This window comes from Aythya marila (genome assembly GCF_965140915.1).
Source record: "Aythya marila genome assembly, chromosome: Z".
NCBI classification, from domain to species: Eukaryota; Metazoa; Chordata; class Aves; order Anseriformes; family Anatidae; genus Aythya; species Aythya marila.
Window position 1 is genome coordinate 36436572 of NC_139080.1, and position 16060 is coordinate 36452631.

The following is a 16060-nucleotide window of genomic DNA, read 5'->3' on the forward strand; positions in this document are numbered from 1 at the left end:
TCTTAACTGTGTAGTTCATAGGAGGGAAAACCACTTCTACTTTCTTTAACATTAAACATGGATTGAGTTGACATGAATTATGTTTATTCCACTTGTTAAAAGAAAACTTGGAGCCTATTCCAGCTTGAGATCACGTGCTTTCTGGGAATATATAGGTCTTATAACAAATCTTGGAATGCAAATAACAGGCACATGACTCTCCTCTGGGTGGGAGTACAATTTATTTCAGAAAAATTTGGACCCTTAGAATGTCTAGCTGTGCTGATGCTTATAATTTGTGATGAGGTAAGAGTACTTGGTTCATGCAACTTTACCTTGCAACGTTTTCTAATTATGTCGTTGACTGGGCTTTCAACTAGTGCTGAGTCTTCAGGGCAAGTTTTCAGTTTGAAGATATTCAGTTTATTCTAAACTAAAAGTGTAGATATGCATTTTATTCTTAGCAGAGTAAACGTGCAAACAGAAATTGTCATTTAAAAATATGCTTTAGGAAACAGATGAAATAAACTCAGTAAATTGGCATGCTGTTCTTCTTGTCTCACATGTAAATGTTAATGAGATTGTATCTAGATGATGGATAACATCTGTAAAACTGTTGCATATGTGATCTTCTGCAGCTGTGGGGATTAGCCATATTCTGAATTTGATCACTTATCTTACCTTAAATTTTATATTTACCTGTGTGGTTATTGCGTTGAAATTAAATCATGTTGCATTTTAATAAAGGTAAGATAAACTGAATGTCAAATCATGGTTGTACACTCATGAAGACAAATCAAGTATTATCTGTCACAGAACAAATTAATTCAGGCTTTTTTTCCTGTCAGTAGATCCAAAGCAAAATTACCTCATACTAAATGTTACAGCAATGTAAAACTGGTTCAATTACCCATCTAAACCATCTTCCAAAAGCTGTTCTGCTGAAGGAAGTGCTGCATGTGTTTAAAATGCTATTACAAACTGCGTGCCATTAAGCAAACTGAGAATGGAGGCTGGTCACAACACAGAATCGAGTTATTCAGCACAGCTGTCAAGGTCTGCTTGACAAAAGTGCAAAAATGGGGCAGCAGGATCAGAGTGGAGGTACTTCAACAGAACTGCTGGAGGAAAGCTTGCCTTTTGCCTGTTTAATCAAATCCTGTGAATGAGAAGGAAGTTACTAAATAATTAAAAAAAAAAAAAAAAAAAAAAAACCTTTAAGAATTGTGCTGTGTCCCCTTTTCAATTTATCTTTTAATGTTCAATGTATCTTTAAAGTTCTGCTCCTGAATCCCTGTAGTTTTTTTGGTAGTCTCAACCTCAGCATGCTTTCAACCAGATCCTAAAGGATTCAAAAGGGTCGGCCTTCTTTGTGTGAGAAGTCCAAAAGGACTATATGTATGTGACATTTGGGTATCTGCCCTTTAACGTGCATAATCTGGTTTTAAAAAGGAGCATCCATGCCTTTTGAAGGGCAAATGAGCAGTAACATGTGGAGTGCCACAGGCATCTATTGTGAAATGCCGGGGAGCTTCAGTTGGGTGGACAGTCTGGTGTGCTGCTGTGCTGGCATCTCGCACCTGACCCTTGCCACTTGCTGAACTCATCCCATCAAAAGAAATAGCTATATTTGGTGTTTTGTGGGGAGGAAAATTCTTTCCCCATTCTGCCCAAACAGGTGACTTATATTTCAAGATCAGGTTTGGTCTGTGCCTTGATGAAAGAAACCATGGGAAGAGAGGGAATGAAGAGAAAGTAGCTAGGCAGGTGTCCTACAAATCTTAATTTTCTTTCTTTTAAACTATTTATCCATAGAACTTTGCCAATTTGGCACACAGTCTGAGCTCACTTACACATGATCAGCTTTCATTTAGTTACTCCTAGTTTATTGTGCCAGTGTATCTAAGAGTAGTATCAGGCTTTTGGAATGAATATAACAATGTAATTACTCTGTCAACCTGAGTAAACTAAGTACTGATCTGTGAACTAATGAATCGCTTCGGGGTAGAGGACTCCTAGGGGACTATATGAACAGTGCTGGCAGTGTTTTTATACTTCAGATGTATGGAACTAATGACTGTCAGAAGTTGCAAATGTGTACAACACTGAGATTACTGGCTTTCTGTTTACTGAAGAAAAGAGTTCAGTGTGAGACTTTGGCCTCATTACTGAGCTGAGTATAGAGACAACTAATTAGAGCCATGGGCTTCCACGTCAGTTAGTCTAATGCCTGGCTGTTTATTCAGCATTGTGGGTGACACTCGTGCGTGTACTGCAATGCCCTTGCAAAATTTTGTAGGATTGAATGATTTCCACGTTGGAAAATTCTCTCAGTATTAATGGTTAGACTGTATAATGTATTCTTGGCTCCTAAAAATAAAAGAATGGTTAACCTCTCATCTTGATAAATCTGAATTAACACACATTTCATATCATAGTGTCAGATATAAGTCCTTTGCTCTACAGACACAGTGTTCAGTTTTGGATCTCAGCTGTGTGACAAACTGCTCACAGCTCTAAGCTGTCACCAATTCTTCTTTTGTTGTTGTTGTTTTATGCCTGCAAATAACAGTATACAATATTCGTGTTTTTCAGACGGTTTCAGATTTCATTACAAAACTTCTACACAAGTTCAGTGAAGATGAAATGATTTCAGTGTTGAGCTGCGTTATCTCAAATAATACCTCAGTGTTGACAGATGATGTTGATGCCTCTAACGAGGGCTAGCAATGATATTTGGTGTTTTTTCTATGGTGAAGATGTGCAACCAAAGCTTCCCTTGTATTCTTTTCTTGTCTACTCATTTATTCCAAATACAAGTAGGAATGCAGTATTCAGTATGTGATTGCCCACAGCCATGTTTTGATTGAGTACACTGCCTGGTCACCATCAGGCATAGGTATTTTCCATGCACCTCTCTATATTTCTGTGTGTTATTCATTTCCTTTAGCAAAACTGTTGTCCATGAAGGACAATATCTATCTAAATTATTAAATTATTTGTCTCCCTACAGATCTGTTCATAAGGTACATTTGCATGAATGAAAGTGAAATGTTGGTATGTGAATGACTGAATTATCTGAGACAGGTGGTGCTGTACATTCATAAGTCAGTCCCAGAAGATCTGAACATTTCGGATTCCATCAGTGCTGCCTCTCCACAGAGTTGTTTTAGCCATGCTGCTTGCATTAGTGATAGCACTGCCTGAGCCTGCACCTGGCATTCATTCTCTCTTTTCAATGCAGCAAATGGAGATAACACAATTTGGGAATCCAGAGAGCATATAGGAGATCTTTAGGCAGAGAAAAATAACCATAGTGAATGTATGAAAATCTTATGTTAAATGTGTTGGTATCATGTAGATTGACTACACTGTGATTATTTTTCTCCCGAACATTGCCTTGGAAGGCAATTTTTAATATGCCATTTCATAGTTTCTAACATAGCAACAGAACTTTGAAGTACAATTTGTAATGTATACAATACTCCTCCCTCCTCCTCTTAACCAGGAAAAATACCTTGCCTTCTATAATAATCAATACCAGTCTCAAACTGAGACAATGATTTTCAAAAAATGGAATCAACTTCCTAGAGAAACCCTCACAACAAGAGCCAGATGCCAACCAGTGGGAATGCCAGAGGAAAGATTTATTTTGTGTCTTCAATGACCAAAATGATGTCCTGCAAAAAGAAAGGTGAAGCTAGCAACAGTATTTTTTGTCTTTGAATTGATTTTTCCTGATTTTTTTTCCTCTCTTTCCCTCTCCTCAGAGCTCCAGAACAGCTCGCTCAGAGGAAGACCGAGACTCGCTGTGGGATGCCTGGGGTTCATGGAGTGAATGTTCACGTACTTGTGGAGGAGGGGCTTCATATTCACTGAGACGCTGCCTGAGCAGCAAGTAAGTGGGTAAATGCTTTTTGCTGTGCTGATGGGAGAATTTGAAGTTCTGGTATGTGTCAGATCATAAGTAACTAGTATAGGTCTCAAGCAATGATGAAATTTCTACGTTGGTGTTAGAAAATTATGGATCGTGTTTTATGACTCAGGCAAGTGGCCAATGTGTTTGATAAGGCAACAAACATATAAAGTGGGAACCTATGGAGATACAGAAGTTGCCTGCACAGCTTGTTTACCATGATGAAGGCTGCCAGCTACTGAAAAGTGAAACCTCCCTAGACTTTCACCTTTTGAGCAATAAGCCTTTTCACATATTTGTACCAGACTAAAACTAATTCACTAGGTTTAGAGGCCCACAATCTCAGCTACACTGAGACTATAAAAAAGAAATGATAATTCTTCTCAGGGTATCTTAGGAGTTAAATTCCAGATAGGAAGAGTTGTTGGTATGGAAGCCTTCCTAATAGGCAGGGGTAGAATTGATTAGTGCAAAGTTGAAATCAACCAGAGACAGGCATCCAGGAACTTCTTCCTCCACAGTTACCTGCTTCCAATAGAACATGGACAAGTCACTTGACAATTGCACTCAAAAATATATGCAAGACAAAAAATTTCCAGCAAATATTGTTTCTTACTTTAGGATAAAACACCTGCAGTAAGTAGCGATAAATATTAGCAGGTATCTGATAAATAATACAAAGGAAAACTCCAGACTCAAACTTGTGGCTTTCTGCCATCTCTGATACCTCATATATTGTAGTATAAAAAATATAATACAATTTTCTATCCTGCATGCATTTCTCTTGTAATTTTCTTTCATGTGCTTATAAAACTGATTTTAATAAAATAGTGACAATACATTCAAAATTAGTTCTTACATCTGATGTTTTAAAACATAATGCTTTTTAGTGAGGACAAGAAACAGCACAAAGCATATAATCATAAGGTCAGAATAGAATATTGTGTATTTTAACTCTATCTGTGGACAATTTGGTTTCCTGGTTCAAAGAATTATTGGGCTGATAGTATGCAACTGTCTACTAAAAGGGGAAAAGATAGGCAAAATCATCTACTGCAACTAGTGGAAAAACACTACTTTTCTATATCATTCCCACGGTGGGGGAGGGGAGGCAGGGAGGGAGTAGGGGAGAAGAATACTTTGGTTTTTAAACTTGGGGCCAAATTCGCATCTCTTATATGCTCCATGGCAAATAGGTGTTCTTTAAAGACCTTGAATTTGGGAATTGCAAAGGTGGGAGCTTGTTTGCAGTCACTGTATCCTTTTCAGTCTTAGGAAGCTAAGATCTTGTGCATGCTCCTTTAATGCGGGCATGAAGCCAGACATTGCAGAAGATCTGGGGCATCTTTAATACAAAGGCTTGCTACACCTCTGCCTTCTTTACAGAAGAAGAGTATTGGAGGCCCATGGTAGTAGTAGCATAAGTGTTCTGCAGCATGTGGGCATACAAACAACTCCTCCATCTGATTCTTGTATTGTTCAGGTCTCTGAAACTACCTCAGTCAATAAGCTCACAAATAAGAGTTCTTGCTTTTCATACAATACCTAACTACTGTCCATTCAGTGTATAAGCAATATTTCCTGCTTTAAGAAAACAAATGCAAATTTTGGTCCATTCAGGTAGTTTTTCCTTTTTCCTGCATGAAGTTGCAAATGAAATAGTGATTTTAACTAATTATTTTTTGTGTGTGTGTGCTATACAGGCAGTTCATGTTGCTAAGGAAAAGGCAGAGAGGGAGCAGGAGAAAGAAAGTCATCCAAACTTTGAAGGTTTGAAAATAGGCCTGTGTACATGAGTATTTCAAATCTGGCAAGGCTAGAAAAAATTCAACCTCTTTAAAACAATTTCTTGATTGATACAATTTATCTCATGTGTTTACTGTGTATAATTACACAGCAGAATAAAGGAAGACACTACATGCTTCTAGCAAATGAAAAAATGACCACATATTTAGATGTTTTGGAACAAATTAGTAGTTCTAAGTAGTTCTCCTGGGATGGATTTTTGTAATGCCTTATGCCTTTTAGTTCTATATGAGATGGCTTTCAGAGCATCAAATGAAAATTAAAAGCCTAGTGTATTGTCTTTGAAGAAATGCAAAGACTAATTGTCCATTCCTAAACACCATTAGTGTACTCAGCTAACTCAAGAAAAACAGTTTTATTTCCAGCTTTTGTTTGCCAAAGTTATCCTAGTGCTTGTGTTGTTTGTTTTGGGAACATGTTTTGTGTTATGCTTGTGCAGCTGTGACGAAAGAATGGAAAGTGTTAGGAAGAAATTCTATTTTCTACCATTTTAGATAGTAAACATTTGAGGGTAGAGGCTGTTTAAAAAAATCACGTAACTACAGCAACTGGTCCTGATTATGCTAAGGACATTTAGTATGGTAATGTTATAAATAAATGTGCCAGTAGCATTAGGAGACAAGCTATAAGCCCAAGTCAACTACATATCCTGGTATCCTGCATCAAAGTGAGGAGCACTGGCTGACTCAAGTGGCAGAAGCAGATGCAGGAAGAGGACATTCTAGTAACAAGTAGGTGAAGACTGGGCTAAAACTCAAAGCATGATATTTTTAATGCTCTTTGTTGGAAATAACTCTCTATGTAACTCACTTTGACAAACTCCTTTTGAATTTACAGTTGTTTGCCTCAATGCACTTGTAGAAGTGAAGCTCCCAGACTAATTGTATTTTGGGTAAAAGAAGTATTGTTTGTCATTTCAGAATGTTTTGCCCTTCAGTTTCAGCATCCTTTTATTGATACAAAGCTCAGGAAAAAAATACTCCTCATCTGTTTACTCTCCATCATGAAGTGTCCTGAAGCACTGCTGGCCAAAACCTGTAAAGAGGAGAAACACTTCAATTTCTCGAGGGACAAACTAACAACTGTTGTGCTTCTACAGAGAACATAATTTTCTTAGCTATTAGGTATTTGGCTACAGGGCACTGGAAATGTATTGGCAGAGCATGTGGAGAGATGCTGGAATATGGTTGTTGCTTTTCTCCTCAGATTTTTATGGTGTCTATGGTTCAGCAGAGCTGCAGTGAAAATACCAGTGTGTCAGAGAATCACAGAATGCTTTGGATTCTGTGTGTCAGTAAAGGTATTCAATAACTGTGACTCAAGCAAACACGGGATTAAGAAAAAAGGTTAATGTTCTTTAGATATCTGAAATTCATGTGAATTTCATAGAATCATAGGATGGTTTGGGTTGGAAGGGACTTTAAAGATCATCTAATTACACACACCCCTGACATGGGCAGGGATGCCACCCACTAGATCAGGTGGCACAACCTGGCCTTGAACACCTCCAGGGATGGGGCATGCTTCACCACCCTCTGAGTGAAGAATATCTTCAAAAAATCCAAACTAAATCTCCCCTCTTTCAGTTTAACAACATATCCCCTTGTCCTATCATTATCTGCCCAAGTCAAAAAGTTGTTCTGTCTTTGTTTTTTTTGGTAAGTTCTTCTAAGTATTGAAAGGCTACAATGAGGTCTTCCTAGAGCTTTCTCTTCTTCAGGCTGGAGCATACTCAGTTGGAAGGGACTCACAAGGATCATCGAGTCAAACACCAGTCTCCACCCAGGACCACCCAAAAATCAGACCATGTGTCTGAGAGTGTTGTCCAAACACTTCTTGAACTCCAATAGTCTTGGTGCTGAGTCCACTGCCCTGGGGAGCCTGTCCCAGTGCCCGACCACCCTCTGGGTGCAGAACCTTTCCCTAACCCCCAGCCTGACCCTCCCCTGTCCCAGCTCCATGCCGTTCCCTCGGGTCCTGTCGCTGTCCCCAGAGAGCAGAGCTCAGCGCCTGCCCCTCTGTTCCCCTTGTGAGGGAGCTGCAGGCTGCCATGAGGCATCCCCTCAGCCTGCTCCACTCTGGGCTGAACAAACCCAGCTGGACAGTTCATTCCTTCAAACACGAAGCAGTGCTGTGCTTGATTTTTCTCCCCAGAGCATCTATTTTGGAATGTATTTTGCATCACCCTATCCCCAGCTCTTTCAGCCTTTCTTTGTAAGAGAGGTGATCCAGCCCTCTAATTGTTTTCATAGCCCTCCTCTGGACCCCCCTATCTTTCTTGGTTTGTGAGACCCAGACCTGGGTGCAGCACTACAGGAGTTTCACAAGTGCAGAGCAGAGGGGCATAATACCCTCCCTCGACCTGCTGTCCACCCCTCTGTTGGTGCAGCCCAGGACACAGTTGGCCTTCTGTGTTGTAAGTGCACACTGCTGGCTCATGTTGGGCTTTTCATCCACCAAAACCCCCAAGTCCCTCTTTGCAGAGCTGTTCTCAGTGAGTTCTCACCAGTGCTCGTCACTCTTTAAGCGATGCCTCCTAGAAGCACAAGATAAGGCAATTCCAAAATATCGCAAGTCAGGCAGGCGGGGCAGGAGGCCGGCGTGGCTGACCAGGAATGTCCTAATGGAGATAAGGCGGAAACAGAGAGTGTTTCGCTACTGGAAGGAGGGCCAGGCGTCATGGAAAGAATACAGGGATGCTGTTCGTGTTTGTAGGGAGAAAGTTCGAGTGGCCAAAGCACAGCTAGAGTTGAAGCTGGCTGTGTCTGTGAGAGAAAATAAAAAGGGTTTTTTTAGATATGTAAATGGAAAAAGGAGAACTAAAGAATACATAGGGCCGCTCCTTGATAGGGAAGGTCTCCTCACAGACGATGACGTAGGCAAAGCAGAGACGCTTAACGCCTTTGCCTCTGTCTTCAATGCCGATGATGGGCTTCGGGACCCAGGGTGCCCTGAGCTGGAGGACTGGGACGGTGGGGATGACAAACTCCCAACTGACCCTGAATGTGTGCGGGATTTGCTACTCCACCTGGATCCCTACAAGTCCATGGGTCCGGATGGGATTCATCCCCGGGTGCTGAAAGAGCTGGCGGATGTCATCGCGGAACCTCTTTCAATTATTTTTCAATGATCCTGGGAATTTGGAGAGGTCCCGGTAGACTGGAAGCTGGCAAATGTTGTGCCAATTTTCAAGAAGGGTCAGAAAGAAGACCCTCGCAATTACAGGCCTGTCAGTCTCACGTCAGTGCCTGGTAAAATCATGGAGAAGTTGGTTCTCGGACTTATTGAGGCGCACCTGGGGGACAAAGCAGTCATTGGTCCCAGCCAGCATGGGTTTGTGAAGGGTAGGTCCTGCCTAACTAACCTGATTTCCTTTTATGATAAGATCACCCGTATGGTGGACCAAGGGAAACCAGCTGATGTGATTTTTTTGGACTTCAGCAAGGCTTTTGACACGGTTTCCCATAGGATCCTACTGGACAAAATGTCCACCATACAGCTAAATAAAAACATCATACGATGGGTGAGCAATTGGCTAACGGGCAGGGCCCAAAGGGTTATGGTAAATGGGGCTGCGTCAGGCTGGCGGGCGGTCACCAGTGGGGTCCCTCAAGGCTCCATTTTAGGGCCGGTACTTTTCAATATTTTTATAAATGATCTGGATGTAGGAATAGAGGGTATTTTGAGCAAGTTTGCTGATGACACCAAACTTGGAGGAGTTGTGGACTCAAATGAGGGCGTAAAGGCCTTACAGAGGGATCTGGACAGGTTGGAGAGCTGGGCGATCACCAACCGCATGAAGTTCAATAAGAGCAAGTGCCGGGTCCTGCACCTGGGACGGGGAAACCCTGGCTGCATGTACAGACTGGGCGATGAGACGCTGGAGAGCAGCCTAGAAGAGAGGGATCTGGGGGTCATGGTAGACAGCAAGTTGAATATGAGCCAGCAATGTGCCCTGGCAGCCAGGAGGGCCAATCGTGTCCTGGGGTGCATCAAGCACGGCATCGCTAGTAGGTCAAGGGAGGTGATTGTCCCGCTCTACTCTGCGCTGGTGCGGCCTCACCTCGAGTACTGTGTGCAGTTCTGGGCACCACAGTATAAAAAGGACATGAAACTGTTGGAGAGTGTCCAGAGAAGGGCTACGAAGATGGCGAAAGGCCTGGAGGGGAAGACGTATGAGGAATGGCTGAGGTCACTGGGCCTGTTCTTCCTGGAGAAGAGGAGGCTGAGGGGAGACCTCATCACAGTCTACAACTTCCTCGTAAGGGGTTGTCAAGAGGCAGGAGACCTTTTCTCCATTAACAATAGTGACAGGACCCGTGGGAACGGGGTTAAGCTGAGGCAGGGGAAATTTAGGCTGGACGTCAGGAGGGGGTTCTTCACAGAGAGGGTGGTTGCACACTGGAACAGGCTCCCCAGGGAAGTGGTCACTGCACCGAGCCTGTCTGAATTTAAGAAGAGATTGGACTGTGAACTTAGGCACATGGTCTGAACTTTTGGGTAGACCTGTGCGGTGTCAAGAGTTGGACTTGATGATCCTTAAGGGTCCCTTCCAACTCCGGATATTCTATGATTCTATGATTCTATGATTCTCCCAGTCTGTACTCTTGTCTAGGATTGTCCTGCTTTACTCTATCATGGGTGTTCTCCCTGCTATATTAGGTGATCTAAAATTTTTGTAAGAAATTTAGATTATATTTAGTTTGTGGACACTGCTGGTTAAAATTGTGCCATATACCAGCATTTTAAAAGATATTTTTTTATATACTTTAGTATTAGTCAAATTTGTATTTATGAGACTCCTTCCTGCTTTGATTTAATGAAGCATTTCCAATTTTCAAGAGAGATTACAGTTCCAGCAGTACCTGTCAGTAGAAACACTGAGCTGTAATCTTAAATTTGAGTTAATACTATCGAAAGCTGCAAGTATCATAGAATTTAGATCAGTGCTGTGGACTGTGGAGTGATTACTGGTGCTCTCTGGAGAGACAGTTACATTGTGTTGGCTGTCCTAATTTCCAGCTGCTGTGCTACAAAAAAAAAAAAAAAGAATAAAAGAATTTAAAAAAAGAGTATCAAATGTTTTCATACAGGTCCTTTTCCCATGCAATTACTAGACTTGCTATAAGGATGCTACATGCTGGTGTTTTATGTGAGGAAGTGATCTGTGCTGTAATGAACAACAGCCAGCATTGTACCTACAGCTGAGAGTGATGGATATGATCTCTATAAAATCTGTCTCTCTACTGAGATGTAGCCTACCTTGCAAAAATGTCTGTGAACCCTTTACTTGTATGATATACAGTTCATAAACTCAGGTTCACTGGAGAAGTTCCTGTATATTCATAATTCTTTCAATAAATCTGTTCTGAGATTTAAATGAGAAATAATTAAATCAGCCAGGTCTTCGCATGATGTTGAGTTTTTATAAGCCTTGCTACCTATAAAAAAAAAAAAGTAAGTTGTGAAACTGTAAAGCCACAAGCTGTACATGAGAGAGCATGAGAATTTAACTGGAGCTGGACTAACACATGTGGTTCAGACTTCCTCAAAGCATGGGGACCATGGATTCATATTCAGCACATTTGTTTTGTAAAGACCAGCTGCAGAGCTTGGATCTAGATCTGAGCTCAGGCATGTTCGCATTTGGGATTTAAGTACTTGGGGTCCTGTGACAGGTTCTAGATGCTATCTTTGTGATAGAACAAGCCAGGTGAGATATAATGTTGTATTTTCTTTCCACTTGGCCTGTGGAGAGACCCCTTACCAGTGTTCTGCTGAAAGGCAATTATTTAATTCTTGCTTTTTTTTTTTTTTTTTTTTTCAGCCTTTCTCAGCTAGTGAGTAACTGGAAAATACTTGCAACTGTAAGAACTTCCTGTATATATGTGATTTGTCATATGTGCAAATCTAAAGTTATTTTAAAAACTCTTAAGGAAAAAAAACTGCAGTAACAGAGAATGACTGTATAAAAATCAACAATAACAACAGTCTGAAGTTCTCTGACAAATTATCCTCTGTCTTTCCTTTTGTTTTCTTCAAAATTGATTTTTTTAATTTATTTTAATTGGATTGGACAGTTTCTGTTTTGCTGAGAGTTTAAGGAGTGCTATTGCCAGCTGTTACTCAGAAAGTAACATTTAGTGGCTCTGAATAATGCAAAGACTAATCTGACAGTAAAAATTGAAATAGACTTTTTTCTATTTAGCAATTTGTATTGCAAAGTGCAAGGTCTGCCTAACTTTGGAGTAAATATGATGCCAACCTTAAACTCCAGGAGTAGCAGAAGCTATCTGGAATAAGAACTTTGTGTGAGTGGAAGCACTGTTGGAACTGCAGCTGCTTGTTTTTTGTATAACGTTCTCATATCTTCTGGAACTTAAAATGAAATTGTGACTTGAGACTAGTCTTGCCTTTGAAATGAAAGACTTACATGTATATCTACAAGACCAATAGATAAATTAAGTTTCTCTGGCTCACTGCTATTTCAGCTAGACTGCAAGAGATAGACAAAGTAACCCAAAACTAGCTAGCTCAGTTACTGATATTTGGCTATTTCTTGCACTGTAGCCTACACCGTAAGCAAGATTTTAGAAGTCTAATGGCTTTCTGCAGGCAACATTTCACCACTTCATTTGAACAAGCACTGCATAGCCAGAAGCAAGCAGTTCTTTTCTACTAACACCATGAAAGGAATCTGGTATTTGAGATACAAGGGTTCACATGTTCTTCAAATTCCTAAACAATCAATCAGGTTTTGGTTTAGGTAAGTATCAAGTAAAGCCACTGTTTTTCTGTTTTGTTTTTGTTTTTGTTTTTTTTTTCTCCAAGAGACAGCTGACAGAGATTATGGGTCAGGATTAAAGGGAGGGTAGGGACAGGTGATATTATATTGGGGGTCTGCTACAGGCCACCTGATCAAGAAGACCAGTTAAATGAGGCCCTCCACAGACAGAGAAGCAGCCTCATGTTTACAGGCCCTGGTCCTCATAAGAGACTTCAGCCACCCTGATATCTGTTCAGGGACAGCACAGCTGGGCACAGGTAATCCAGGAGGTTCCTGGGATACACTGATGACAAATTCCTTCTCCAAGTGCTAGAAGAGACAAAAAGGAGAAGTGCTGTACTGGATCTCATTCTCACCAACAAGGAGGGGCTGGTGGGGAATGCAAAACTAAAGGGCAGCCTTGGCCACAGTGACCATTAAATGATGCAGTTTAGGATCGTGAGGGCAGTGAAGATCATGAGGGCAGCACAGCAAGCTCACTACCCTGGACTTTGAGGGAGTTGATTGCACTCTTTAGGCACTACTTGGTAGAGTACCATGGGACAAAGCCCTGGAGGGAAAAAGAGCCCAAGAAAGCTGGTTAATAAAAAGGATTGCTATCTCCAACCTCAGAAGCAATGCATTCTGACAAAGAGGAAGTCATGCAAAAACACCAGGAGGTTTGTATGGATGAATAAGGAGCTCCTGCACAAACTCAAACAGAAGAAGGAGACCTACATAGAGTGGGAGCAAGGACAGGTAGCCTGAGAGGGATGCAGAGACATTGTCTGAGCAGCCAGGGATCAGAATAGGAAAGTCAAAGTCCTGTTAGAATTAAATTTGTCCAGAAACATCAAGGGCAAAAAGAAAGGTTTCTATAGGTACATCAGTGATAAAAGGAAGACTATGGAAAATATGGACCCTCTCTGGAAGGGTCCATATTTTGGACCATATTTTCGTATTTTGGAAGATGCATCCAAGGATCCTGAGAGAAATAGCAAATGTAGTTGCTAAGCCACTGTCCATCATATAGGAGAAGATGGGGCAGTCCAGTGAAGCTCCTACTGACTAGAAGAGGGGGAACATAAACGCTATTTTTAAAAAAGGAAAAAAGAAAGACCCTGGGAACTACATGCCAGTCAGTCTCACCTCTGTGACCAGCAAGATCATGGAGACAGATGCTCCTGGAAGCTCTGCTAAGGCGCATGGAAAATAAAGAAGTGATTGGTGACAGCCAACATGGCTTCACTAAGGAAAGATAGGACACCAGATTTGTCAGGCACTGACAGGGTTACAGCATTGGTGGATAAGAGAAAAACAACTGACATCTATGTGGACTTGTGCAAAGCATTTGACAGTGCTTTGCACTGTCAAAAAAATATCCTGTGATATTTTTTGTCTCTAATTTGGAGAGAAATGGAGTTGTTGCATGGACCACTTAGTGAGTAAGAAATGGGCTGGATGGTCACACTCAAAGAGTTGTGGTCAACATCTCGGTGTCCTGGTGGAGATCAGTGATGAGTGGTGTTCCACAGGGGTAAGTATTGAGTCTGGCGCTCTTAACATCTTTGTCGGTGACATGGACAGGGGGATTGGGTGCACCCTCAGAAATTTTGCCTATGACACCAAGATGTGTGGTACAGTCAACATGCTGAACGGAAGAGATGCCATCCAGAGGGACATGGACAGGCTTGAGAGGTGGGCCTGTGTGAACCTCAAGAAGTTCAACAAGGTCAAGTGTAAGGTCCTGCACCTTGATTTGGAGCAATCCCAAGCACAAATACAGGCTCTGTGGACAATGGATTGAGAGCAGCCTGAGGAGAATGAGCTGGGGGTGTTGGTTGACAAAAAACTCAAAATGAGCCAGCAATGTGCATGTATACAGTCCAGAAAATCAGCCATATTCTCAGCTGCATTAAAAGAAGCATGGCCAGAAGGTCAAGGGAGGTGATTCTCCCCATCTACTCTGGTGAGACCCTACCTGGAGTTCTACATTCAGCTCTGTGGCCCCCAGCACAAGGAGGACATGAACGTATTACAATGAGTCCAGAGGAGAGTTATGAAGACGATCAAAGGGCTGGAGAACCTCTCTCTCCTATGAAGACAGGTTGAGGCAGTTGGGGTTGTTCAGCCTGGAGAAGAGAAGGTTCCAGGGAGACCTTATAGAGTCCCTCCAGTACCTAAGGAGAGCCTAAAAGAAAGCTGGGGAGGGACACTTTGTCAGGGAGTGGAGTCATAGGACAAGGGGTAATGGCTTTAAACTAGAAATGGGGAGATTTAGATTAGCTATTAGAAAGGAATTATTTATGATGAGGGTGGCGAGGCACTGGAACAAGTTGTCCAGAGAAGCTGCAGATGCCCCATCCCTCCCTGGAAGTGTTCAAGGCCAGGCTGGATGGGGCCTTGAGCAACCTGGTCTGGTGGGAAGTGTCCCTGGCAATGGCAGGGGTGTTGAAATGAGATCATCTTTATGGTCCCTTCCAACCCAAACCATTCTATGATTTTGCTAAAAACATCACTTTGATATACGGTATAGTTGTATTGCACATGTGTATAGCCATATTCTATTCTGTTGATTCCAGTAAATTTACTATAGATTTACAGAAAAGTCTGAGTGTAAAGCCTGGTATGCTGGTGTTTTGTTAGTCCCATACCCACCTCTCACATGCATGAGAGTCACTGTTTGTTTAATGCTAATTATGATACATTATTTACCTCAAAATACACAGTTCCCTAATTAAAATATTGTGGAAAACATTTATGCAGAAAGTAGGCCTTTAGCAGCCACAGATTAAAGCTCATGTTTTGATTTGACTAGCCAGCTTCCTGCCCGTAGTGGCTTAAATTGGCACTTTGCCTCCAAGCATTTTGTTGATTTTTTTTTTTTTTTTCTTTATCTCCTGCAGAAGATAAGATCTGTGAAAAATTTTGACAGGGAAAGCTGGGTTGTCTATCCAGGCCCACTTTTCTTGTCCCAAGGTTAACTATTCCTGTAACAATTCTGGTATTTCACTATTTGAAGATGGTGCAAGAGTGTCTTAGTCACTGAAATAGAAAGAATTAAAGATTTCTGGGGCCCCAAACACAAGAAGGATGTTGATCTGTTAGAGTAGGTCCAGAGAAGGGCAACTAAGATGATCAGAGGGCTGAAACACTTCTCTAAAGAAAGGCTGAGAGAGCTGGGGATATTCAACCTGGAGAAGAAAAGGCTCCAGGGTGACTTTATTGCAGCTCTTCAGTACTTAAAGAGGTCTTATAAAAAGGATGGAGAACTATTTTTTGCTCAGACAGACAGTGATAGGTCAAGGCAGAATCTCTTATAAACTGAAAGGTGAGATTTAGATTAGATGTTATGAGGGAATTCTTCACTCTGAGCGTGGTGATGCACTGGAACAAGTTCCCCTGAGAAGCTATGGAGGACCCATCCCTGGAGGTGTTCAAGGCCAGGCTCGATGATTTGGATGTCAACCTGATCTAGTGGGTGGCATCCCTGCCCAGGGCAAGGAGGTTGGAAGTAAATTATCTTTAAGGCTCCTTCCAACCCAAGACATTTCATGATTTTACAGTTAAAAAGTCAAGCATCATGTCAAAAC

The 16060-nt window shown here is 41.6% G+C and overlaps 1 protein-coding gene across 1 annotated transcript in view; it reads left to right on the plus strand.

Annotated features, from left to right (window-relative positions):
- ADAMTSL1 (ADAMTS like 1) overlaps positions 1 to 16060 on the plus strand; it is a 198426-nt gene that overhangs the window by 13945 nt on the left and 168421 nt on the right. Inside the window, exon 2 of the mRNA XM_082783255.1 lies at positions 3750 to 3877. Within this exon, the coding sequence (XP_082639381.1) occupies positions 3750 to 3877 (128 nt within the window). The remainder of the gene's footprint in view (positions 1 to 3749; positions 3878 to 16060) is intronic.